The sequence below is a fragment of the Carassius auratus genome, unplaced genomic scaffold (assembly GCF_003368295.1).
Source record: "Carassius auratus strain Wakin unplaced genomic scaffold, ASM336829v1 scaf_tig00005214, whole genome shotgun sequence".
NCBI classification, from domain to species: domain Eukaryota; kingdom Metazoa; phylum Chordata; class Actinopteri; order Cypriniformes; family Cyprinidae; genus Carassius; species Carassius auratus.
In genome coordinates, this window is record NW_020523638.1 from 2487135 (window position 1) to 2513078 (window position 25944).

The 25944-nt window shown below is 41.1% G+C and overlaps 1 protein-coding gene across 1 annotated transcript; it reads left to right on the top strand.

Annotated features, from left to right (window-relative positions):
* Positions 1-216: 216 nt before the first annotated feature.
* Positions 217-20595, top strand: npc1l1 (NPC1-like 1). Its single transcript, XM_026244192.1, has 19 exons — positions 217-432; positions 1433-2750; positions 3343-3607; positions 4769-4869; positions 4961-5133; positions 5217-5345; positions 5865-6047; positions 6560-6674; positions 6928-7193; positions 7740-7829; positions 7956-8146; positions 8895-9022; positions 9143-9275; positions 9358-9416; positions 10465-10615; positions 11430-11661; positions 11767-11880; positions 11975-12137; positions 19803-20595. The coding sequence occupies exons 1-19, from the start codon at positions 373-375 to the stop codon at positions 20000-20002; spliced, it is 4071 nt and encodes a 1356-aa protein (XP_026099977.1). The 5' UTR covers positions 217-372; the 3' UTR covers positions 20003-20595.
* The last annotated feature ends 5349 nt before the right edge of the window (positions 20596-25944 follow it).

Consider the following 25944-nt stretch of genomic DNA (forward strand, 5'->3'; position numbering starts at 1 on the left):
GAGTCATCGGGGGGTTATCAGGTTTTGGTGGGTGTGTTTTGTTCCTTCGAAGTTCTATAGCGTCAGTAATACACCTTTGATTTAGTCTGCCCATCTAGTTAATGATCAGTGAGCTGGATTGGTTTTTGTCCGTTCTGGTTGGTGGTGGAAACATCAGGCCAGATAAGACTCTGATCATCATCAGTATCACTTATGTTTATCCAATGAGCGTGAGAAAGCCCTTCATTTCCTCCTGTTTCTTTACAGTACCAGCACAGGCGGAGGTAGAGCAGAGATTTCTCTTCTACCTGTAACTCCCCACATCTTCCTTCCTCCATCTCTCCACTGGAACCAACACTCCATTCACACAGAAGTGCAAAGACGACAAGAGAAATGCATTTCCAAATGAAGAGCTGGACATGGGCTGTAGTTTTTACACTTGCTACTTGCACAGTAGGTCTTCACTTGACATATTTTCTAAGTTTACATTTTCTGAGTGACAGAATCATCGACAAAATATGTGAAACTGTCTGTTTTATATGTTGAAACAGCAATGTCTGGGTACTGGCTGTGCTTTTGTAGTTATTTTCCACACTTTATTTGTGGAACAGGGATCAATAACATGAGTCAGAGTGATACTTGCTTCATAACTGATTTACAAATAAGTTTAAAATGTTTCGCAATAATGGAATATTTAAATATATTTGTATTTTCAAATGACTGCAGACTGAAGATTTCAGGTTTAAACATGTATGTCTATAGCTTTGCCAACTGTTAAACTGAGTTTAAAATCAGTTGTCATTATGCGTTTTCCATTGATATACGTCTAAACTTCACAATCTCTAGCTTTATTAAACACTTTCTTTCTGGCCTTAACAGTGATACAAAACCGATTTCTCGTGGTATATTTGTATAATTTTATTTACTTGTGTATTAGTTAATAGTTTTTGTGAATCACCTTTGGTGAATATAAAATAAATTCCACCTTATATGATCATGTTGGTCAGGCAGAAAAAGACAAATGCCATGAAATAAACAAGCATCATGCATCTTAGAAAATATTTAGGCACAAACTACAATCATGTTTTAAGCTTTTCCCAGGCCTCCACAGTCATGGAAGAGAATTCTAAAATAATAATAATGTCATTATTTAATATTTACCTCTTAATTCTTTGTTATATTAAATATAAATTATTTTGAATGGTAAATGTAAAAAAGATATATGTCTAATATTAGTGCATCTTATGGTATCAATCTGATAGATTATTGTAGTAAATGTATTATTCTAAATAATTATAATATCTTTAAAAAAGCTGTAAAAATCTGAATTTAAAAGAAAGATTATTATTAAGTTCTTAGATGTGCGTAAGATTCAATATTACAGTTCTACAAGATACCGTGTGAAGTATCTTAATATATCTTTATGTTTCTATTGTATATCTGTTTATTGCAGGTTCTCACAGGTGCTCAGCATGAACCAGGCTACTGCTCATTTTATGAGGACTGTGGCCTAAACCCTGCAGTGGAGGGGGCTCTTATCCCCCCTAGGGTACCCTGTAAGGACTACAGAAAAGCCGTGAATGTGACAGGAGACCACTATGAACTTTTTAAATCTGTGTGCCCGATGTTGGCCCATGGGGAGGGTAACACACTGGGCTGCTGCTCCATCAGACAGCTCACCGCTCTACAGAGCAGCTTGACGTTGTCCAAAGCCGTGCTGATCCGCTGCCCGTCCTGCGCCGACAACTTTGCGCACATGCACTGCGCCACCACCTGCAGTCCCAACCAAAGTCAGATTTTAAAAATTACGAAAACTGCAAACATCACTCAACCGGCCGGCATGGTTAAGGAAGCTGTGGTGGGTTACGAGGCTTATGTATCTACCAGCTTCTCAGATGCATCGTTTAGGTCCTGCAAAAACGTACGGATCCCAGCCACCGGAGGCTTTGCCATTGCCACGATGTGTGGGCGCTATGGTGCAACGCTGTGTACGCCGCAACGCTGGTTGGATTTCCAGGGTGACTCGAGCAATGGACTGGCGCCTCTGGATATTAACTTCAAGCTTTTGCCAGACGGTCAGACCGCTGGACTCCCACCAGGAGCGGTTCTGTTTGCAGGAACAGCATTGAATTGTAACGAGACGACCCCAACAGGTGGCGAGGCCTGTTCCTGTCAGGACTGCGAACAATCCTGTCCAGCTGTTCCACAGCCACCGCCTTTACCAAAACCATTTATGATTGGTCGACTAGATGGTGTCCTTGTCATCTCCATCATAGTCTTCTCCTGCATCTTTCTCCTTCTTATGTGTTACGTAATAGCTGACTACTCCATCCACTGCCAAAAGCCAAAGGGCACTCAGAAGGGCAAGAACACCAAGGACCAAAATGAAAATGAGATTGGACGTAAAATCAGTCCTAAAGATGTTTCATGCTCTGATAAAGCCAGTCTTGCCACTCAGGAATTCCTGGGATCTCTTTTCCAGACCTGGGGAACCATAATGGCTCGATATCCTGTGATAGTGCTACCAGTCTGCCTGGTGGTTGTGTTGGCTTTCTCAGTGGGAATAAAAGACATAGAACTCACCACAGACCCTGTCCAGCTCTGGTCAGCACCCCAAAGTCGTGCCATGCGTGAGAAGGCCTTCCACGATGCAAACTTTGATCCATTTTACCGCACCAACCAACTGATCCTGACCGCTCCGGACAGGCCCAGTCACTACTATGACTCCTTACTCTTTGGTGAACAGAACTTCAGTGGCATCATCTCTAAAGGTGATATTACCTCATTTTTCACATTTTAGGTCAAATAAAAAAATCTATGTGGTTGTCCAAATTATCTAGTCATGAAAAATCTACTTTCACAATGTTTCACAAGAAAAATAGAGCAAGGACTTGGTTCAGTCCAATAGTTATTTAGCTATTGGAATTCTGTGTTCTTCCATTAGTTTATAGTAGTTGTTGTTTTGTTTGTGTGTTTTGAGATAGCTTATTTTTTACTCTTAATTTTTCTACATAGGTTTTTGTCATTAAAACTGAGATGGCCAGTTTGATTTGTGCTCCGATACACTGATTCGATAGAAAAGATTTGTACATGTCTCAAAGCTTCATTAAGCAGTTTCAAAGCAGCCATATCTAGTTTTCTATAAATATAATTCATCCAAAGCTCTAACTTTTTTACGCTACCAAGAGAACCAATGTAAGGCTGAAGTTTGGAAGTGTAGCTTACGTAAAGGATACTGAATTGCAATATCAAGAGCAATAACTGACTTTTATGTTTTTTGTCGTAAGCATGTAGTCATCAGTGTTTTATGCAGCGATGCTTTCAGTCATAGTAAAATATATGGGGTTTGTTTCTTTCACGCAGATTTGATCATTGAGCTGTTGGAGCTTCAGCAGAGAATCCAAGCAATTGAATTCTGGTCAGATGAGCTAAACCGCAATGCAAGCCTTAAAGATGTTTGCTATGCGCCACTCAATCCAGACAACCCCTCTTTAACAGACTGCGCTGTCAACAGTCTACCGCAATACTTCCAAAACAGCATGGACAACCTGAACGCCAAAGCAAACATGACAGAGCTCGGCGTGACTAAGGAGGTGGATTGGAGGGACCATTTCATCTACTGCGTAAAGTAAGTCAGATATATATCTCTAGATGTCGCGTTACCTACCTAACATTTGAGACTGCACCAAGATGTTTCCAACTTTTTGAAGTTCCATTGAACAGTTTGTGTTCCAATCACAACTGGAACTTTTCACTGTTTTTTTTCACTGACTTACTCAGCAAGTCTGAGTTTGCATGTGGGGATTTCAACATTTTTTCAGGCAGACAGGTTGTAGATTACATTGTTAAGCCAGTAGATGGTGACAAGTGACTCCTTATGAGTGAGTAATTGAATTATTTGCTCACCAATTGGTTCAATAACATAATTAATTCAGGAACAAAATAAGAACAGGCTCATTTTGGAATTTGTGGCATTCTATTAGGCTAGTGTACTAATATAAAATCTACATTAAGGCTATATATGCGAGAAATAGTAAGATTAGAAAACAAGTATGCTAGTGTGATAGGCTCCATTCAAAATTTTAAGTAGGTAGTCTACTTGTTTTGACTAATTTGTACCTTGCAAATGTAAAAATTGTATGTGCACCTTATGAATGCAATTTGGATGTACTACATGCTTCCTGTTGTCATTATAATATCACCTACTAACGTTAGGTACGTCACTACACAACCATTCACAAATCCTGTTATGTGGCCTTATGGGATAGTAAACTGTCTCTTCCGTTGTAGGTTATCCAGGCAATAATATACTTTGTGCCTGCTGGTTTATGAATACTGTGAACTCGAACATATTACACTTTTCACATAATGTTTACTATATAGTAGGGAAGTATGTCTATTTAGACACAGCCAGTGACTGGTTCCTATAGTATACAATAATAATTCTACTATAATAATACAAGTAATGGTAAGAGTAGAATGTTATTTTGAAATCATTTACTGTGTTCATGGGAGAGTCATTGAATCATTCACTCAACCAACTACATTGTTCTAAAAAGCTGATTCAAACAAGAACAAAATACTATCTATTGATTGGAAGCATTTCATTGGTGATAAAATAGACAAAGTTACTGCCAATATTGTGTCTTAAATGTAAGTTACTCAGTTATTCTTGTTTACTGAACTGTTCTATATATATATATATATATATATATATATATATATATATATATATATATATATATAAACAATATCACACATAACATCCATATATTATGCTTGTCCGCAGCTCTCCATTATCATTTAAAGACATCACAGCTCTTGGCATGAGTTGTATGGCAGACTATGGAGGCCCTGTCTTCCCCTTCCTGGCTGTTGGAGGATATGAGAGTAAGACACATATCTGGTGGCTAACATTTCACCATTATCTTAAAGATTCACTGGACTGACTTTCCATTATTTTATTTTTTTTATTATTTAGATGAGGAATACATCACTGCTGAAGCCCTGATCCTCACCTTCTCTCTGAACAATTATGCACGAACTGATGTTAAATTCAAGGTGGCTGAAGAGTGGGAACGAAGATTCCTTGAAATTGTGCAGGAATACCAGAAAAACCCAAACACAAACTTCACATTCGCCTACATGGCTGAGGTGAGGCCCTGTTGGCCATATGCTGTAATGATCAAAATGTCAGTGTTTGCAGTCTCATAATGGACTTGTCTGGTGCTCCGCAGAGGTCTCTGGAGGATGAGATTAACAGAACGACCGCAGAGGATATCCCCATATTCATGATAAGCTATGCTGTCATCTTCCTCTACATAGCCGTGGCGCTCGGGGAATATTCATCCTGTAAGCGTATCCTGGTGAGTGCGTAACAGAGTGCTTGATGGCTTGCTGGGAATTTCCTCATTTCTGATAACGGGAATAAAGGAAGAAGCAATCATTTTCTTATAATAAAGGGGAAACTCCAGCATGTTTCTGAGCAATCGAATCAATACTTTCTTAAAAAGAATAGTCCAGGACTACGAATAGTTATCAATTAAAAAATAATCATTTATTTTATTAACAATACCTCTCTTTACTCTAAATTTGTGATTTTTGAACTTTTTAAAATGGTCAGTTTAAATATTGCTAAATATGACAGAATATTTATGAAATTAGGCTGTAAAAGTGTCATTAAAATAATTATAAAAGTTTAATAAAAGTGTTGTCATTGAGTGCTATAAAGAGCTGATAAGTAATTGTATTATTATTAAAATTATTATAAGAAGAAGAAAAAGAAAAAGAAGAAAATATTTTTAGATTAAATACATTCAGAAGAATCTCAGATGAGCTACCCTTTGGCGTGTTTTGACCCTTTGGTACTATTATTGTTTTCACAGGTAGACTCAAAGTTCTTGGTGGGACTGGGTGGTATTCTGGTGGTGGGCTGCTCTGTCATGGCCTCGATGGGTTTCTATGCCTGGATTGGGATTCCGTCCTCACTGGTCATTCTGCAGGTCGTACCCTTCCTTGTGCTTGCTGTGGGAGCCGATAACATCTTCATTTTAGTTCTGGAATATCAGGTTTGTTGAGTTTATTGAGTTTTTTTGTGTTTCTTGCCTTTCTGACATTCTAGGGTCAGCTATAATCACACTGTAGGTTGTTCTTAACCCACTTTTCTTAGTCACCATTCTACTCTACCATTCAAAAGTTTGGGTTAGTAAGATTTTTTTGGGGAAATAAATTAGTACTTTTATTCAGCAGTTAAATAAATCAAAAGTGACTTCTGAATAAAAGTAATAATTTATTTCCCAAATAAATCTTACCAGATGAAGATCTAGTAAGGTGGGCATATATATATATATATATATATATATATATATATATATATATATATATATATATATTATATATATATATATATATATATATATATATATATATATATATATATATATATATATATATATGCTCACCAACCCCAAACTTTTGAATGGTGGTGTATTTTAGAACTTAAATATATTGCTGTATGTCTCTACCACTATCGCTATAATTTCATAAAACATGCTTAATTTCTGTATTTAATGTCTATCAGAGAGATATGCGCATACCAGGAGAGAAGAGGGAGGAACAGATTGGGAGAGTTCTTGGGAATGTGGCTCCCAGCATGCTGCTTTGCAGTTTGTCTGAATCTGTTTGTTTCTTCCTGGGTGAGAATCTCCTACTGGAACATTTATTATATTGCCTGACCGTTGCTCACTTGTTCATGTCAGTGAGACATGATGCAGTAGATATGCACCATCCTAATTAAAGACATATATTATTCATGCATAGTACAGCCAATAATGTATTTTCAGCACCTGACTGAGTCATATTGAATGCAGTTGGTGGGTTCAGATTAATTCCATCTATGAGGAAACACATATACAGCTGATTAAACACAACTGTACTGTCTCTTTGCAGGTGCTTTGAGCACTATGCCAGCGGTGAAGTCTTTTGCCCTGTACGCTGCACTGGCTGTGCTCATGGACTTCATTCTACAGATGACTGCCTTCGTGGCTCTGCTCTCAATTGATGCAAGGCGTCAAGATGCAAACCGTTGTGAGATAGTATGCTGCGTTACTGTGAAAACTCCACACCCATCCGAACCCAACCAGGGTGTCCTGCTCCCATTAATGAAAAAGTACTACGCCCCTGCACTGCTCAACCCTGTCAGCAGGGTATTAGTGGTACGTTCCTACTTCACCAATAATGGTATTAGCCTGTTTCTTCAATTAGAAGCACTTGTGTGTCCCAGAGGGGATTCTTATTAACCAACAGATTTCAAGATCATTTCTCTTTTCACATAAAACTTGGAAAAGTTGGAAAATCCATATGTAGTGAATTACTGATTTTCAAATGTCTTCCAATAAAATATAAAAATAAAAGTAATACATTTAATATAATAATAAAATAAATAAATAAATAAAACTTTTTGTACTGTTGAACTTTAATTTTGTACCTTAGTTGCCCATAGCATCAATTTTAACTCAGCCAACCATTCTGCTTCATAAATGCCTAAAATACAAATACAAGTTTTATATATAACTTTAACAGAACAAAGGAAGACATTTTATTCCAATAAATATACATTTACAATATAAAACTAGTAAATGTAGCTAAAAGTGACCAATTATATTATAATATTATGATTGTAAATGAGATATTTTCTGTCCTTTATAAGCTTTTATATGAACAATTTAATAGTTTAATCTTATTATGTCTTGTTCTCTTAGATGGTGGTGTTCCTTGCATCGTTCTGTGCCTGTGTGTTCCTCTTGTTCCATGTAAAAGTGGGTTTGAATCAGGAACTGGCCATGCCATCTGTAAGTACACAAATTTACTCTCCTAGCCTGCCAATAAAAATGACCAATTATGCCAAAATGCAAATTAAAAAAAAAAACTTTCAGTTACTGAATGTTAAGTTAGAGTGTTGGCGTTCTCTCTTTCAGGACTCCTACATGTTGGACTACTTCGCATACCTCTATAAGTATTTTGAAGTTGGTGTGCCCACTTATTTCATTACGACCAAAGGGTTCAATTTCACCAGTGAGGAGGGCATAAATGCAGTGTGTTCCAGTGTGGGATGTGACCCGTTCTCTTTCACCCAGAAGATCCGGTACGCCACCGAGTACCCTGAGCGGTAAGTCTTATATCTTTTAAAAAGCCATTACTCAAAATCACATTATTCACATTCTTCAGTGTCACATGATCCTGCAGTAATGTTTAATAATTATTTCTTATTATTATCCATGTTGGAAGCAGTTGTGTTGCTTAATATTTTGTGAAAATTAGATATAAATCTTTTTTTTCAGGATTCTTTGATGAATATAATGTTCAAAAGAACAGCATTCACATTTTGCAACAGTGTAGTGTAAAAATCTTTGGTCACTTTATTTTAAGGTCCAATTCTCACTAACCATTAACTATGACTGTTGCCTCAGTTAACTCCTAATTTGCTGCTTATTAATAGTTTATAAAGTAGTTGTTAAGTTTAGAGTATTGGGTATGATTATGGATGTCATGCATTATACTTATTTTTTAAGCACTAATAAAAAGCTAATATGTTAATAAAAGGCATGCTAATAAGCAACTAGTTATTAGTGAGAATTGAACCCTATATTAAAGTTTTACCAAATCTTTTGTGTTCCTATCAGTCAGTTCAATGAGTCTTTGGCTTGCTGAGTAAAAGTATTAATCACTTTTAGAAAAAAAAAAAAAAAAAAAACTTTTGAATGGAATTGCATGTTTATGTTGTGAGAATACTTTGCTTGAAGATGACACTTCATTTGATATTTTGCATACAAATGCATACTTTTTTTTTTTAAGTGAGACTTTTTTTTTTTCTTTTAAGCTGCTGATTTAAACTAAAATCTTGCTGATTGCTCTAGATCATACTTGGCTATCCCAGCATCCTCCTGGGTGGATGACTATATTGATTGGCTGAACCCTGGATCCAAATGTTGTCGCATCTATACGTCTGGCCCAAATATAGGCGAATTTTGTCCTGCCAATGAGAGTAAGAGTTTCTACGTAATTTAGCAGTGAACATATAAAACCTTGTTGTTTATTATGGATGTGTGTTTCAATGCAAATTTATTAGAGAACTAAGTATAGACCTTTTTTTTTTTTTTGACAGCGGGTTTCTTAAAGTGTAACAAGAAGTGCATGAGTGTACCCCAAAATGGGGTTCTGCGACCTAGTGTTGAAGATTTTAACAGATTTCTGCCAGACTTTCTTAGCAACAGACCTGACCTACAGTGTCCAAAGGGGTAAGAAAAACAACCACCTGAAAGTCTGAACAGACTGAATGTTTAGAATAAAACATGTTCATGATTATGCTTTCATTTCCAGTGGTTTGGGAGCTTATGATAAAGCTGTGGTTAGAGACAATGAAACTGGGGAGATAATAGGTGAGATGCATTAATTAACTATCTATGTAACAATTTTCATTCACCTTAGCAGTGGTTCTCAACCAGTAGCCTAATTTTAATAATATGATTTCTAGACCTGAAAATGGTCCATGAAAAAATTCTTGGACATTTTTATAATGAATATAACTTTTTTTCCAGTTATGCAAAGCATAACATATTTTTAAGGTTCCATTAGTTAATGTATTCACTAACTAGAACAAAAAATGAACAATACATTTATTACAGTATTTATTAATACATTTGTTCATTGTTTTTTCATGTTAATTCACAGTTAATTCACAGTGTAACAAGCACAACTTTTAACTTTAATAACTACTGTATAGTAGCTAAATGTTGAATTCAGCATGAACTGAGATGAATAAATGCTGTAGAAGTACTGTTCATTCTTAGTTCATGTTAACTAAAGTAGTTAACTAATATAAATAATCAGCCTTATTGTAAAGCGTTACCAATATACCTTATCCTTAATTCTCCAGAAAATCATGAAAAGTCATAAGGCCTTAAAATATTGTTGTGAACAATGAGGAAACTTGTAGTCAAAATGGTTGAAAACCACTGGTCTATAGATCTTTTCGAACATGATGTCAATGTGTAGGCTATTTTGTATTGGTTTCCATCATACATTTAAAAACAGCAGTTTCTGGTTTATGTAAAGTCTGTTGTTAATATTACTGTATGAAACTTAATTTCATAATTGTTTTGTTCTATAACATCAGTTAAACACTGTCATATCACAACTCTTGAAACTAAAAAGAAGCTATGTTGCTAAAAAGCTTCTAAGCTACAACAACCAGTTGTTGTCAACCAAGTAAACTCAGATCCTTGTAGTAGTTGTATTCCTTATTTAATGACTTGTACACAATGTTTTAGGTATGACTGTAATTTGTGTTAAAGAATCAAATGTGACAAAGCCACAGACCTTAGTTTACTCATAAACTGAAATCCGCTACTTGCTAAAATGCTAACTATCTTCCAGGTTTTGAGCCCTACAAACAGCTCATATGAAACGCATCTCTTTGTTTTTCAGCGACTCGCTTCATGGCCTATCACACTCCTCTGGTCAACTCGCAGGAGTTCTCGGCAGCGCTAGAGAAGGCCAGAGAGCTGGCACATAGAATCACAATGACCATGAGGAACGTCACAGGCACCTCTCAAGACTTTGAGGTCTTCCCTTACACGTAGGTGTCCACTTCTAATCCTCCCTTATCTTATTACATTTATCATTCTCACCCTTGCTGCTTCTTCTTCCGGATAAGATAAGAAGCAATAATCAGTACTATTGAATGATAACGTGTCCTTGAATTTGAATAAAAGTGTCCTTGAATTCATAAATTGCAAAACAGCATCATAGATCAGATTCTTCTTTGAACTACAAGATGGAAAATATTTTTTGTAGTTGGGATATCACGCACCTATTGTAAAGGTGGCACCAGTGGAAAAGAAGTGCGTGTAAATTAAACTGAATGAGCATTTTGTAGTGTACTTAAAATCTAAAAAAGTATATTGTTTAATAAACTCTACCTAGAGAAAATATTTGAAACAAAAGACTATTTAAATATTAAAAATTCCAACTTCATTACAGGTGTGTAATTACAAATATACATGACTTACATGTTCAATAGAAATAAATTATATTTTAGTTTATTCAATACTTTTGTCAGCTGGTTTAATTATATTTCAAATAGAAACAATTATGAAATTCCATAAAAAGATGAACTTAAGTCCAACTTAAAAAGCAATTGTGTTAAACATGAATTTAAACTATAATACATTTTCATTTTATTGCAAATAACATGGAATTGTGTGTCCAGAAACATTACGTTGAGTTCACACCTACACAAAAGTAGACTTATTTTTTGCAAGATAAAATATGGCCAAAGAAACACTATAATAAGTAAAAGTACATGCACAATAAATGAATATGTTAGACTAGAAAGAGGACCCAGGATCAAAAATCTCTGAGCGCTGATTCTACGATCTTTTATTTCGCAGTGTGACGTACGTGTATTACGAACAGTATCTGACCATCGTGAACGAGGGTTTGTTCAACATCGGCGTGTGTCTGCTCCCCACATTCGTGGTGTGTTGTATCCTGCTGGGCATGGACTTCAGATCAGGCTTTCTGAACCTGCTCACCATAGTGATGATCACTGTGGATACGGTTGGTGTCATGACGTTGTGGGGCATCGACTTCAATGCTGTGTCGCTTATCAACCTTGTGACGGTGAGCTGTTCAGAAAAACACCGCGTGGTCTGCATGTTTGCAGCTCATAAAAGTAGTCAGGAATGATCTATAACTTTCTCATCTCACTGTGGGTTTGTTTTTCAGGCCGTTGGTATATCAGTAGAGTTTGTGTCTCATTTAACACGCTCATTTGCGCTCAGTATTCAACCCACGAAGGTGGAAAGGGCAAAGGAAGCCACGGCTAACATGGGCAGTGCAGTGAGTACCACAACAAACATGTTGAATCTTCCTCAGCTATGCATTAGTTGTTGTGTTTTTTCATGAGTGTGTGTGTTTGTGTTCTCTTTCCCAGGTGTTTGCTGGAGTTGCGATGACCAATCTACCTGGAATAGTGGTGTTGGCATTAGCTAAAGCACAGCTCATCCAGATCTTCTTCTTCAGACTCAATCTGGTCATCACTCTGCTCGGCATGGCACACGGCCTCATATTTCTGCCCGTGCTGCTCAGTTTCTTCGGTATGTTGCATGATTATAAAGACATGCAGTCTTTATGCACATGGTGCTCAATCACAAAGAGTTTAGGTTCTAAGAGACTAGTTAAAATTGTAATAAAGTATTGTAATTGCACTGGTTTTGCAGTTTGCAATTTGTACATTTGGAATAGGTGAGCAAATTCATATCCCAAAATTGTCAGTCAGCTGAAACGTAAAAGGTTTAACACAAAAGTTACACACACAAAATAAATCTAATGACCAAAAATGTGTATTGCATTTCAAATCTGGAAACACAGACGATGAGAAATATACAGGAAACATCCAGTAAGAACAGATAAGGAAGAGGCATCAGACATGTCGGTTCATCCGTGAAGGAAGAAAAAAAAAAGCGGATGCAATTTGTTTATACAACCCAATATGCTGATAGAGAAGGAAATGTTATTCCCTATCTGTCGGTCACTACGAGTTATGTCGACCGACAAATGGGGTCTCACTTGGGAGGCCAATCATCTCTGATTTTAAGTGAAAACGCCAATGAAATTGGCAAGTGGATTAACACACCTGAGCCACTCCCCGTGCCAGCGGGTATAAATAGGGCGACAGGTGCATCCACTCATTAGATTTTTGCTTCGGAGCCGAGTAGTGGATGAAGAAACCTCTACAAAGCCATCATCTTTGTTTTGTTCTAACTGTTCCTGGTCGGTGTGACGGCGCATTACAGCGGTGTCCCTGCGAGTCGGCGATTCCCCTGGGCGCTTCGGCTAAAAGAGACAGTTCTAAAAGAGCAAATCACGGACGATTCGCGTCTTTTTCAAGATGCCGTTTCGTCCGTGTCCTTCTGGATGTGGTCGTTTCCTGTCTTCGGTTGACGGTCACGAGCGTTGTCTGCAGTGTCTGGGCGTCCAACACGCTGAGGCTGCGCTCGTGGATTATTCATGCGTCTACTGTGGGCGTATGAACATGGCAGCGCTGCGATCGCGTCTCTCACTCCTCAAGGGGAGTGCAGCAGACCCCTCTGTCGCCACCCGTCCCGGTCTCTCTGGCTCGAGCAGAGGGCCGCCGGCTGGCGCTCTGGGAGATCTGAGGATCACAGTGAGAGCTTCTCCGCCGGGCCACGCCCCACGGACCTCTCACTCCTCACGCAGCGACTGTCCCGTGCAGCTGCCGATTGATTCTGCTGGGCCGTCTCACAGCGGTCCCAGCGTGTCTTTCGGTGCGCCGCCCGAAGACCAGATGTCGATTGCTGCATCGGGGGATGGGTTATCGACCTCTGAGGATGAAGGTTCGGCGGGGCTGCCCCCCTCGGGTGTTGTCGCTGCTGCCGAATCGGACTTGGAGTTGTCGGTCATGCTTGCCCGGGCAGCCGTGAGTATCGGACTGGAGGTGACTACACCGCCCAGTCCCGAGCCCTCACGGCTGGATGATTGGTTTCTCGGCGCGGGACGCGGCTCACAACCTCGTTCTGCTCCGGTGCCTTTCTTCCCGGAGGTGCATGAAGAGGTGACGAAGTCGTGGACGGCCCCTTTCACGGCCAGAAGCCGCTCTTCTCCCTCTTCCATCCTCACCACCCTCGATGGCGGGGCAGCCAGGGGGTACGTAGAGGTTCCCCAGGTGGAGAGGGCGGTTGCGGTGCACTTGTGCCCACAAAACGCCGCCACTTGGAGGAATCGTCCGCGCCTCCCGTCCAAGGCCTGTAAGCTGACGGCCGCACTCGCTGCCAAGGCCTACAGTGCTGCGGGCCAAACTGCCTCTGCCCTGCATGCCATGGCTATCCTGCAGGTACACCAAGCCAAGGCACTCAAAGCCATGCACGAGGGTGGTACCGACCCGGGGTTGATGCAGGAGCTGCGCACGGCGACCGACTTCGCCTTACGGGCAACGAAGGTCACGGCGCGGTCCCTCGGGAAGGCGATGTCCACGCTGGTGGTCCAGGAGCGGCATCTCTGGCTGAACCTGGCTGAGATGAGGGACATGGACAAAGCGCGCTTTCTCGACGCCCCCATCTCCCAGGCAGGCCTGTTCGGCGACACTGTCGAGGACTTTGCCCAGCAGTTCTTGGCGGTACAGAAGCAGACTGAGGCCATCCAGCACATCCTGCCCCGACGTGTCTCTCCGGCTGCCACCGTTCCGTCGCGGGTAGCGCCTCAGCCTGCTCGTCGCCGTGGGCGCCCCCCTGCGTCCTCTACGCCAGCTCCGCCCCGTGCTGAGAGTTCTTCGAGGCCGGCGCGTCGAGCCCCGCGCAGGAGAGCGGCGCCCCCCGTGTCACTCCCGGCTGCGAAGTCCTCCAAGAAGTCGACCAAGCGGCCCTGACACGGGCAACTCAGAGATGCGGAGAACTGCTCTTCAGGAGATGGCGAAGACAGCGCCACTCCTTCCCCCGGAGGAGGGCCGGGCGGAGAATCTTCAGTTTCTGTTTTGTTCCGGACGGCCAGTGGTACCCACATTTTCAATAAAAGAGCAAATTCTCCTTCCTCCGAGTTGCAAGGCTCGTGGCTTGACAATGAGCGACGCACAGCTTCCTCACTCTCACCCACGACGCCCCCTTTCGCCAGCGGCCAAGAGGTCGCGGTTCGGAGACGCAACGCCTCTCCATGCGTCTCTGGCCAGTTCCTCCGGGAACACGAGGAGTGTGGTTGCGATGACCCAGGACGCAGTGCCTTCTGGGCCTTCCGGCACGACTCCCCATCGCTGCACCACTGCGGGTATGTCGACTGTCCCTTTGGTGCCACTTGTACGGTATCTGGGAGCGTGGCTTGCGCTGCCCAACCCGTCACGCTGGCTCATCCGGACGGTTCGACTCGGCTATGCGATTCAATTCGCCCGGCGACCCCCCAAGTTCAATGGCGTACTCGAGACTTCGGTGGCAGTCCAGGACGCCCCTGTCTTGCGCGAGGAGATTGCTGTCCTCCTGGCGAAGGATGCAATCGAGCCGGTCCCTCCAGCCGAGATGAGGATGGGGTTTTACAGCCCTTACTTCATCGTGCCCAAGAAGAGCGGTGGCCTTCGACCTATCCTGGATCTGCGAGTCTTGAATCGGGCCCTACACAAGCTCCCGTTCAGGATGTTGACGCAGAAACGCATTATCAAATGCGTCCAGCCCCAGGACTGGTTTGCAGCGATCGACCTGAAAGACGCGTACTTTCATGTCTCTATCCTCCCTCGTCACAGACCGTTCCTGCGCTTTGCTTTCGAGGGTCAGGCATGGCAGTACAAGGTCCTCCCCTTCGGGCTCTCCCTGTCCCCCCGTGTCTTCACGAAGGTCGCGGAGGGCGCCCTTGCCCCACTTTGGGAAGTGGGCATCAGGATCCTCAACTATCTCGACGACTGGCTCATTATGGCCCGGTCCCGAGAAGAGTTGTGCGATCACAGGGACTTCGTGCTTCGGCACCTCAGTCAGTTGGGGCTTCAGGTCAACCGAGAGAAGAGCAAGCTCTCCCCTGTGCAGAGAATCTCTTATCTCAGTATGGAGTTAGACTCGGTGAGTATGACGGCACGTCTCACCAGCGAGCGTGCCCACTCAGTGCTGAACTGCCTGAGTTCCTTCAGAGGCAGGACAGTGGTACCGCTGAAACACTTTCAGAGGCTCCTGGGGCATATGGCATCCGCAGCCGCAGTCACGCCGCTCGGGTTGCTTCATATGAGACCACTTCAGCACTGGTTACACCCCCGAGTCCCGAGATGGGCATGGCGCCGCGGTACACATCGTGTCACCATCACACTGATGTGTCGCCGCCTATTCAGTCCTTGGTCGGACCTTGCCTTTCTACGGGCCGGCGTGCCCTTAGAACAAGTGTCCCGGCACGTTGTTGTCACAACAGATGCCTCCAACTCGGGCTGGGGCGCGACATGCAACGGGCAGGCAGCCTCAGGGTCCTGGACAGGACCTCGACTGCTTTGGCACATCAACTGCCTGGAGTTGCTGGCAGTGCATCTAGCTTTGCGACGGTTTCGTCCGCTAGTGCTGGACAAGCACGTGTTGGTCCGCACGGACAACACTGCGGCTGTTTCGTACATCAACCGACAAGGCGGGTTACGATCACGTCGCATGTCTCAACTCGCCCGTCATCTCCTCCTCTGGAGTCAGACGTGGCTCAAGTCGCTGCGCGCTGTCCACATCCCGGGGGAGCTCAATCGTGCAGCCGACGCGCTCTCACGACAGCTCACTTTCCCCGGGGAATGGCGACTCCATCCCCAGACGGTCCAGCTGATCTGGAGTCGATTCGGGGAAGCCCAGGTAGACCTGTTTGCTTCCCACGAGTCCTCCCACTGCCAGCTGTACTATTCCCTGTCCCAGGCCCCCCTGGGCACAGATGCACTGGCACACAGCTGGCCTCGGGCTTTACACAAGTATGCGTTTCCCCCAGTGAGCCTGCTCGCACAGACACTGTGCAAGGTCAGGGAGGACGAGGAACAGGTCCTGTTGGTTGCGCCTTACTGGCCCACCCGGACCTGGTTTTCGGAACTCATGCTCCTCGTGACAGCCCCTCCCTGGCGCATCCCCCTGAGGAGAGACCTTCTCTCTCAGGGGCTTGGCACCATTTGGCACCCGCATCCAGATCTCTGGAACCTCCACGTGTGGCTTCTAGACGGGACGCGGCAGACCTAAGTGATCTGCCCCCAGCGGTGGTAGACACTATCACTCAGGCTAGAGCCCCTTCTACGAGGCAGGCCTATGCTCTGAAGTGGAGTCTGTTCACGAATTGGTGTTCTTCTCACCGAGAAGACCCCCGGAGGTGCCCGGTCAGAGTCGTGCTTTCTTTCCTGCAAGGTAGGCTGGAGCGTGGGCTGTCACCCTCCACCCTGAAGGTGTATGTGGCTGCCATTGCAGCACATCACGATGCAGTGGACGGCCGGTCCCTGGGGAGGCATGACCTGATCGTTAGGTTCCTGAGGGGTGCCAGAAGGTTACATCCTCCTAGGACACCCCTGATTCCCTCCTGGGACCTCTCTATTGTCCTGACGGGACTTCAGAGGGGTCCCTTTGAGCCGCTGGATTCGGTTGAGCTGAAGTTCCTGTCTCTCAAGACAGCGCTCCTGATCGCGCTCACTTCCATCAAGAGGGTCGGGGACCTCCAAGCATTTTCGGTAAGTGAAGAGTGCCTTGTGTTCGGGCCGGCCTACTCTCACGTTGTCCTGAGACCCCGGCCTGGATACGTGCCCAAGGTTCCCACCACTCCCTTCCGAGACCAGGTGGTGAACCTGCAAGCGCTGCCCCTGGAGGAGGCAGATCCAGCCTTGTCGTTGCTGTGTCCCGTAAGAGCGCTTCGCATATACGTGGACCGCACCCAGAGCTTCAGAAGCTCTGAGCAGCTCCTGGTCTGCTTTGGAGGTCAGCAGAAGGGGAAGGCTGTCTCTAAGCAGAGGTTGGCCCACTGGATAGTGGACGCCATCGCCTTGGCTTACCATTCCCAAGGCGAGCCGTGCCCCCTGGGGGTGAGGGCCCACTCCACACGGAGTGTGGCCTCCTCCTATGCGTTGGCGCACGGCGCCTCTCTGGCAGACGTTTGTCGAGCTGCGGGCTGGGCGACACCTAACACCTTTGCGAGGTTTTACAACCTCCGTGTAGAGCCAGTTTCCTCCCGTGTGTTGGGTAACAGGTAATTGGCGGGAAGGGCTGGCTGGGTGTCTCGCTTGCTGCGCCATTCCCCCTAACACGGGGATGTGAGCGCCTTCTTCTCCCAGTAGAGTTCCCCGGTTGGCGTACCCTGGTCGAGCATCCTCCAGCACCCTCGGCGTCAGACTTGGCGGAGCAGTCTGTCGCCAGGCCCAGTACTGGCGTTAGCATGCCCGGAGCTGGTCAGCCCCTGTACTGGGCTAGGTGTCCATATGGCTGGGTTCCCTGCGGGTAATCCCATATGTGTATTCTTCCACGGTAAGGTTTCCCTCTTGGCAAACCCGTGTCTTCCCTTGACAGATCGCTCTGTCGGTCTCTTCTGGCAGCCGTTCCATCCCTACTCCAAGGTAGGACCTGCCTCAGAGACCCTTTCCATATGTAGTACTGCCCCCTGGGTCAGTCCATATCGGTATATCCACATGTCACCTCCCTACGGGTAGGATGTGGTCTCCGTAGCGACCTTTCCTAAAGGCTCGCTTCCCTATTGTCTTGCCAGCTGAAAGAACAAATAGGGAAGATTTGAAGCAATCTTTCACTGAAGGTTGAAATCCCTTCCATTTACTTTATGTGGGCGGAACAGCAGCATGGCCTTCTCCAGCAGCGATGTACTCACCCTTTGGCCCCTTCGGTACCAAGGTCAGTGAATTTGCGCTGGGGCTTTGGGAAGGTTACGACCTTAAGCGTAGCTTTTGTGGCACGCCAAGGCTTGTCAACAATTGCAGCGCCTCAGGGTTGTGACGAGGTTCAGGTTATGGCGTTTTCCATAGGACCCCATTTGTCGGTCGACATAACTCGTAGTGACCGACAGATAGGGAACGTCTCGGTTACGTACGTAACCCTCGTTCCCTGATGGAGGGAACGGAGACGTTATGTCCCCATGCCACAACCTTGAACCATTCGCTGTTGCCGGGACACGTTCTCGGCTCCTCAGCGTAAAACCTAATGAGTGGATGCACCTGTCGCCCTATTTATACCCGCTGGCACGGGGAGTGGCTCAGGTGTGTTAATCCACTTGCCAATTTCATTGGCGTTTTCTCTTAAAATCAGAGATGATTGGCCTCCCAAGTGAGACCCCATTTGTCGGTCGACATAACGTCTCCGTTCCCTCCATCAGGGAACGAGGGTTACGTACGTAACCGAGACGTTTGTGTTCCTGGACCTTAATTCGCTTGGGTATAGCAATAGCCAAAAAAACATTGTATCTGTCAAAATTATCGATTTTTCCTTTATGCCAAAAATCATTAAGATATTAAGTAAAGATCATCTTCCATTAAGATATTTTGTAAATTTCCTACCATAAATATATAAAAACGTAATTTTGATTAGTAATATGCATTGCTAAGAATTAATTTGGACAACTTTAAAGGCGATTTTCTCAGTATTTAGATTTTTTTTTCACCCTCAGATTCCAGATTTTCAAATAGTTGTATCTCAGCCAATTATTTATTCAACTTTCAAATGATATTTAAATCTCAATTTCAAAAAATTTAAACTTAAGACTGACTTTGTGGTCCAAGGTCACATTTAGTTGACATTACCACAATCTACTTGATGAAATAAATGCAACATAATGAGGCAACAATGTATTCTACAATTTGAAGTGTTATGTAGAAATACTGCAAGAGAGTATATGAGTTGTTTAATATTAGCACATTGTATTGCCACATAATAAGTTATATTTGTATTATTGATATACTATGGTAGTATTTATTAAAATGTTAAATTAGTGTTTATTTTATATTTTCATTTAAAAAGTAGTTTAAATAATTCAGTAATTTTAGTACCTTCACTTCAAGTTCATTAACTTTTTTCCATCTCATATTTCCATTTTATTCTATTTCAGCTTTATTTCAATTACTTTTATTTAATTACAATAAAAATATTAAGTTCATTTTTAGTTAACAATAAAAGACTATGTATCAAGCACTATTTTCTTTTTTTTTTTTTTTTCAGATTTTATTCGGTTGGTTCAAATCCATTCCAGACTCTTGAACCAACCAAATAAAATCTGGTGTATTCTAAAAGGGTTTGAATAAACAAAACTTATCTAAATCATCTGTCTGTGTTGCTCAGGTCCTGGTGTGAACAACGCAGTTCTGCTGCAGATGCAAGAGAAGAAAGCCAAAGAAATGGAACTCAACAGCAAAGCTACACATGACAACATTAGCTTCGAAAGCCATGAAAAGTCAAATGGAGAAATCTCTGTAAAGCCATCACATCCGGTAAAGGCTGACATTGTCTCCGAGACCGCCCAAAAACGCAGCCAATTTTAAAATGATGTTTTGTAGCTCTTACGAACTGCTCTCCCTCTTTCATCCAATTCATTTAACTCTACTTTTACAGTGAATTGATAAGAGATTACTACGAAATGAAGGGATCACCTGCTATAACATACACTACTGCGTGTGAGTCCTGAATAAAAAAAGAAAAAATTGCAGGCTCGAAAACATTTCAAGCAGAATCTCATTTTGCTGTGTCAGCTCTATGCCTCTTTATGTGGACGCAGTAGTGTTGTGTTACTGCTATAAAACAGCTTATCTCCTTCTGAAGATGTTCATACTCAGCTTGTCAGTCCTTCACCATCATTTTTACACACCAGAGACAAAGTGATAATTGAGGAGCACAGTTCCTGTTTTAGAAATAAGGATATTGGTACAATAGTTTCGAATTACTGCACTTTTTATTGTGTAATATTTGTAAAGTTATATTTAATTTTGTTGTAATGTTTCTTATTGTCATTTTTGCATGCAAGTAATTGCCTCGTTGAGGACAGAAAGCAGACAATGCAACTCAAATAGCACTCCAGTATAAAGAGCATCTGCTCATGTATTATAAGCATTACTGTAATTATATTAAATGCACTGTGTGTATTTCTACATTCTGTATGTTCAGTATTATCATCTCAATAGTTCAATCTCTCAGCCTTGCATTCAAAGTTTACCATTTACTGTTAAAGGAACCATAAAGTGCTTTTACAACAGTTTATTGACTGTATGAATGTAGGCAAACTAATACTAATTTCAGAGGCAATCAATATATATATATATATATATATATATATATATATATATATATATATATATATATATATATATATATAAAATGTACAAACACTGTAAAAGATATCCAGTCAAAATAAACTATACTGAACTGTAATGTTGCCTTCTCACATGAATATTAAATTATCTAATATTTAAGCCTTTCACTATAAACAGCTTTTAGCATTATTGTACAAAATCCTCCTACAGTAAATCAAAGTTCACATTTATTGGCACATATTCTTCATCACATTCTATATTAAGCATTTGTGCAGTGATAAACAGGTTTTATACAGCCATGCTACTGAGAATTGAACACGTTCTAATTCCAAATAAGAGGAAATCAAATACTTATCAAGCACTGAAATTAATGACACACAGTTCAAATAAAATATATTACACTACATTGATTGTGCAAACAAGGCACCTGCAATAAAAATGTGCAATTCTTATGTTCACACTCACGCACGTACCCGAAGACTTTAACCCAGAAGTCTGCTGCTCTCTGGTCAATCCTGCTGCATAAGGGAAATCTCTCTGGCTCACACACGCACTCATTCACTGGTGCAGAGTTCACCATGGTCAAAGGGGATGTTTGGAGAAAAACAAGGGCCTAGTCTCTAAAAATGTATTATATCTTTCTTGAATTAATTAGCATAGCTATCAGCAATAAAATAAACGTCCCAAACACACAAGTCTATAAAGATAAACCTCTAAAGACTGTATATAGTGGCTGATTCTGGTTTCAGCAAGAAACATTGAGCCATCTGCCATCTGGTGGACATTTGTTTTGTTGTGACCAAGTAAACTATTCATACACACTTCAAGAGCACATTTGGACTTGCTATTCCCTATATATACACATAATCATTCAGTTTAATGAATACATTTAAATTTTTAGAAACATTTGTGACCCTGGACCACAAAACCAATCTTAAATGTCAGTTTTTCAAAATTGAGATTAATACAGTACATCATCTCAAAGCTGAATAAATAAGATTTCCATTGATTTATGGTTTATTTGGATCGGACAATATTTGGCCGAGATACAACTATTTTCAAATCTGGAATTTGAGGGTGAAAAAACATCTAAATACTGATAAAATCACCTTTAAAATTGTCCAAATTAGCAATGCATATTACTAATCAAAAATTAAGTTTTGATATATTTACGATAGGAAATGTACAAAATATCTTCATGGAACATGATCTTTACTCAATATCCTAATGATTTTTGGCATAAAAGAAAAATCGATCATTTTGACCGATACAATGTTTTTTTGGTTGCTGCTACAAATATACCCCAGCGACTTAAGACTGTTTTGTGGTCCAGGGTCACATTTTTTTAAATGCAACTCTCTGGTCTGACTGAATAACATGTACTGGAATACAAATGGACCAACCCAGAGCCCAAAGGGTGACTTATGAAACCCAGCAGATTTTGATCTAGTTTCCTCCAGCATGAAACACTGTCTCAAACTGTGCGTTAAGACCTAAACACGGTTCATGAGGGTGCTTCACGGCAGGAGAAGCTCTGACTTAACATCAGTGACTCAGAATCTCTGGTAGACAGGTGGACGTCCCATCCAGAGGTCAGCATGTAAGAGACCTGTGTTCACGAGCCTTCGGTCTTGCTCTTTTGTTCCTCCTAACAGAGATAGCGGGGATAAATTGAAAAATATATGAATGTCTGAATATCATACAATTTGACTTGTCCCTCATTTTGAATTGGCACAACACTGTTTTTGAACAAATATCATATTCTTTATTTGTTTTAAATGTGGTCTGGTAGTTTTAAACCCCACAACATGCAATACAAAACAAAAAGCTAAACACAGCATTGTACTTGCACCTTGCGAAAGGTTTGTTTGGTTCATATATTTGTGATGTGTAACCATTTCCAAAGACAATTAATATAATAATTTAAAATATCAATATTAGAATTTTTCCGCCTTTTTGAATGAGGGCAGTTTTTGATTGAATATATATATAATCATAATTATTGATGTTTATCTGTTTTAAATGTAGTTTTTTTTTTCTTTCTTTTAGACCCAATAACAAAACAAAACCAACAAACAAATAAAAAATAAAATAAATAAATAAATGAAACCAAAATTAAATAAAAGCACAAAGAAAGACAAAACAAATTAAAACAACACAAAACACAACAAAACAAATAGCAAAAAGCAAAATAAAAATAAAAAATAAAAAAATAAATAAAAAGCACAAAGGAAAACAAAGAACAAAAAGCAAAAAATAAAAAGTAAAAAAGTAAATAAAAAATAAATAAAAAGCACAAAGTAAAACAAAGAACAAAATGCAACCAAACAAAACAACTTTGCACTCGCAATTTGTGAAAGTTTGGTTTAGTTCATACCTTCCTGGTTGCTTAACCATCCATTTCCAAAGAGCAGCATAGAGGGCTAACAGAAAGCCTATGAACACTGCTGCAGCAATCGCACCTGCAAACACACATGCACACACCTGTTACTCTGCTGTTAGCAGTCTGAAGAACATTTGTACACAGAGGCACATATCCTCTACCCAGAGATGAGATCAGTACCACTGACATAGAGCGTGACAGGCTGCAGTTTCATTGTCTGCAATTCAAAATCTCTGGTATTTCCAGTGAAAAATGCAGCTTAGACACTTCAGCACTGTTAGTAAACATCTCCTATTTATGAAACATCACAGCTGTGTTATATATTGATTTTAGGCATGTGAAAGGTCAAAGGTCCCACTAAATGGGAAAGAACAGTCAGTTTGTTTTTCTTTGGTGATTTTCATCAAGGAGAACGACCCTGAGAACCAAGACATATATAGACATAAACAGTGAGTGAGGAAACGGGGAGGTGGAAAATTCAAGTGATGACTTGGAAACCTGTTTGAGCCTGTGAGCGAAGAAGCTGAAACAAGGAAAATCAACCCTGAACTATGATTTAACACTCAAACTTCACTTTCTCTTTAACACCCTGGTTTTGAGATTAGTTCTTTAAAGCAAATCAAATCTAAATTTGGCCATGATTAGGAGAAATTATGCAAACTATATCAGTTAAACTCTAATGACAGGTCAAGTATTTATGTACACAAAAATAAATAAAGAAAAATCTCTATGTCACTGAAACATGATACACTGGGTGATCTCTCTTTTTATCTATGTATATATACACACTACCTACATTTTTGTGCTTAAGGAAGTAAAAAAAATCTGTATCCTTCTAATATTATATACACAACAGTAGATATACTGTAGTGTAAATAAAAAATGTGATATTTCTGAGAAAAGCTCTAGCAGCATCTGTTTGCATGTTAGTTGGTAATTATTTGTAAAGCAATGAAATTTAGATATTGTAAGTTTCCCTTGATGTGGTCAATAAAAACCCACACTCATGAATACTCCTCATTCTTCTTGAATATTTTTTTTTTTTTTTTTTTTTTGAGAATTCATTATGTTTGATATTTTTACACAACATAACCCCTTTGTTGTTTCATCCTGGCAAAATGTCAAACAAGTTGCAAAATCAAATGTCACAGATAAATCATGTCTTGTATGTCATACCTGTATGTTATTTTTTTGGCAAAGAAGCTCACCAAGGCAAAAATACTGGAAAACACCAAAGTTTTCTATTTTAATATGCTGTAAAATGTAATGTTGTGAGCGTCATGTGGCCATCAAATGAGAGAGTGAGATTGTACCTGGTATGATTCCACTCTCTCTGTTCATGGTGGTCTCAGCAACAGTGGGTGGACTGGTAGTTGCTGAGCCTTTAGAGACAATGAAGATTATGTTAAAACATGCATGTACAGACTATCATTAACCTGATGTAATTAAGGCCATTTGATGTACTACCATTTCTATCAGAGTTGGAGGGGATCCATGAAGACACTGGGGAAACTATCTGGAGAGAGAAAACAACAGGCTTTTTCATAAATAAAAATAATGGGTGGGGCTTGATTTTAGCATTTAGGAACTGAGTGAATTGCAAAAAGTGGGTTTTAAAGGGATGGATCACCCAAAAATGGAAATCACCCCATGATTTAATAACCCACAGCAAATGACTTTCTTCTTTCAAATGAACACAATCAGAGTTATAATAAAAAATACCCTGGCTCTTTCAAGCTTTATAATGGCAGTGAATAGTGGTTGAGATTCTGAAGTCCACAAAAGTGCATCCATCCATCATAAAAAGTGCTCCAAACGACTCTGGGTGTTAATAAAAGACTTCTGAAGTGAAGCAATGCATTTTTGTAAGAAAAATATTAGGGCTGGGATAAACGATAATTTTTTAAACGATTAATCTAGCGATTATTTTTTCGATGTATCGATTAATCTAACGATTAATTTTTTCAGACCGATTCAATTTCGATTATCTCCCCATTAATTGACTACTAACAATTTATACATGTTGATTTACATATCTAAATGAAAAAACATGAATTCCTTAGCATTGCGATATATGTTTATTGCTCTTAAAATTACAAAATAAAAGACTGACTAAGAATGCATTACTTTGCTTTTTTTTCTTTCTTTTTTTTTTTTTAAATAAAACTAAAAATTAACAGTTGGAGCCAGCAGCCTGTCATGGAGAAAAAAAAAATCTCAGAATGCTCCACGTGAAACTTTGGCGTTCCGCCCTTTTTCTATCGTGTCTAATGATTTTGGTTAATATGCACGAGGGAGAGAGAGAGCAAGGAGCGCTCGTGTTGTTTGAAGATTGTGAGTGCGCGGGCGCGCGTGAAATTTTGGTGTTTCGCCCTTTTTCTATCGTGTTTAATGATTTTTATTAATATGCACAAGTGAGAGAGAGAGAAGCGCTTGTGTTGTTTGAAGACTGAGTGCGCACGCAGCCGGGGCTCTCTCTAGTACGCGCCCTGTCAGTCATTCTATTCTACATCACTCACCGATCAAATAAGGCTTTGACAAAAAAATATCAATGCAGAAAAACCCCTGGATTGGTTATATAACGTTGGAAAGAATGTTGATCCGCCCATCGCGTATATTCAGTGCACATAAGGTAAACGTTTTGCAAACTTTTTTTTAGAGAAATAAAAACAGATCGATGAATCCATGCGCATATTTTGCGTCGACGTATTTTTTGCTTCGACGCCATCGATGACCTCAACGCGTGGTCCAAGCCCTAAAAAATATCCATATTTAAAATGTTATAAACCATAAA

What these genes read in the sequence shown, in the direction of transcription:
- npc1l1 (XM_026244192.1), top strand. Translation starts at nt 373, where the DNA reads ATGCATTTCCAAATGAAGAGCTGGACATGGGCTGTAGTTTTTACACTT. An exon ending in CGGCTAACATGGGCAGTGCA is followed by an intron (nt 11,881 to 11,974) that starts GTGAGTACCACA and finishes TCTCTTTCCCAG; the next exon opens with GTGTTTGCTGGAGTTGCGAT. An exon ending in CGTGCTGCTCAGTTTCTTCG is followed by an intron (nt 12,138 to 19,802) that starts GTATGTTGCATG and finishes TGTGTTGCTCAG; the next exon opens with GTCCTGGTGTGAACAACGCA.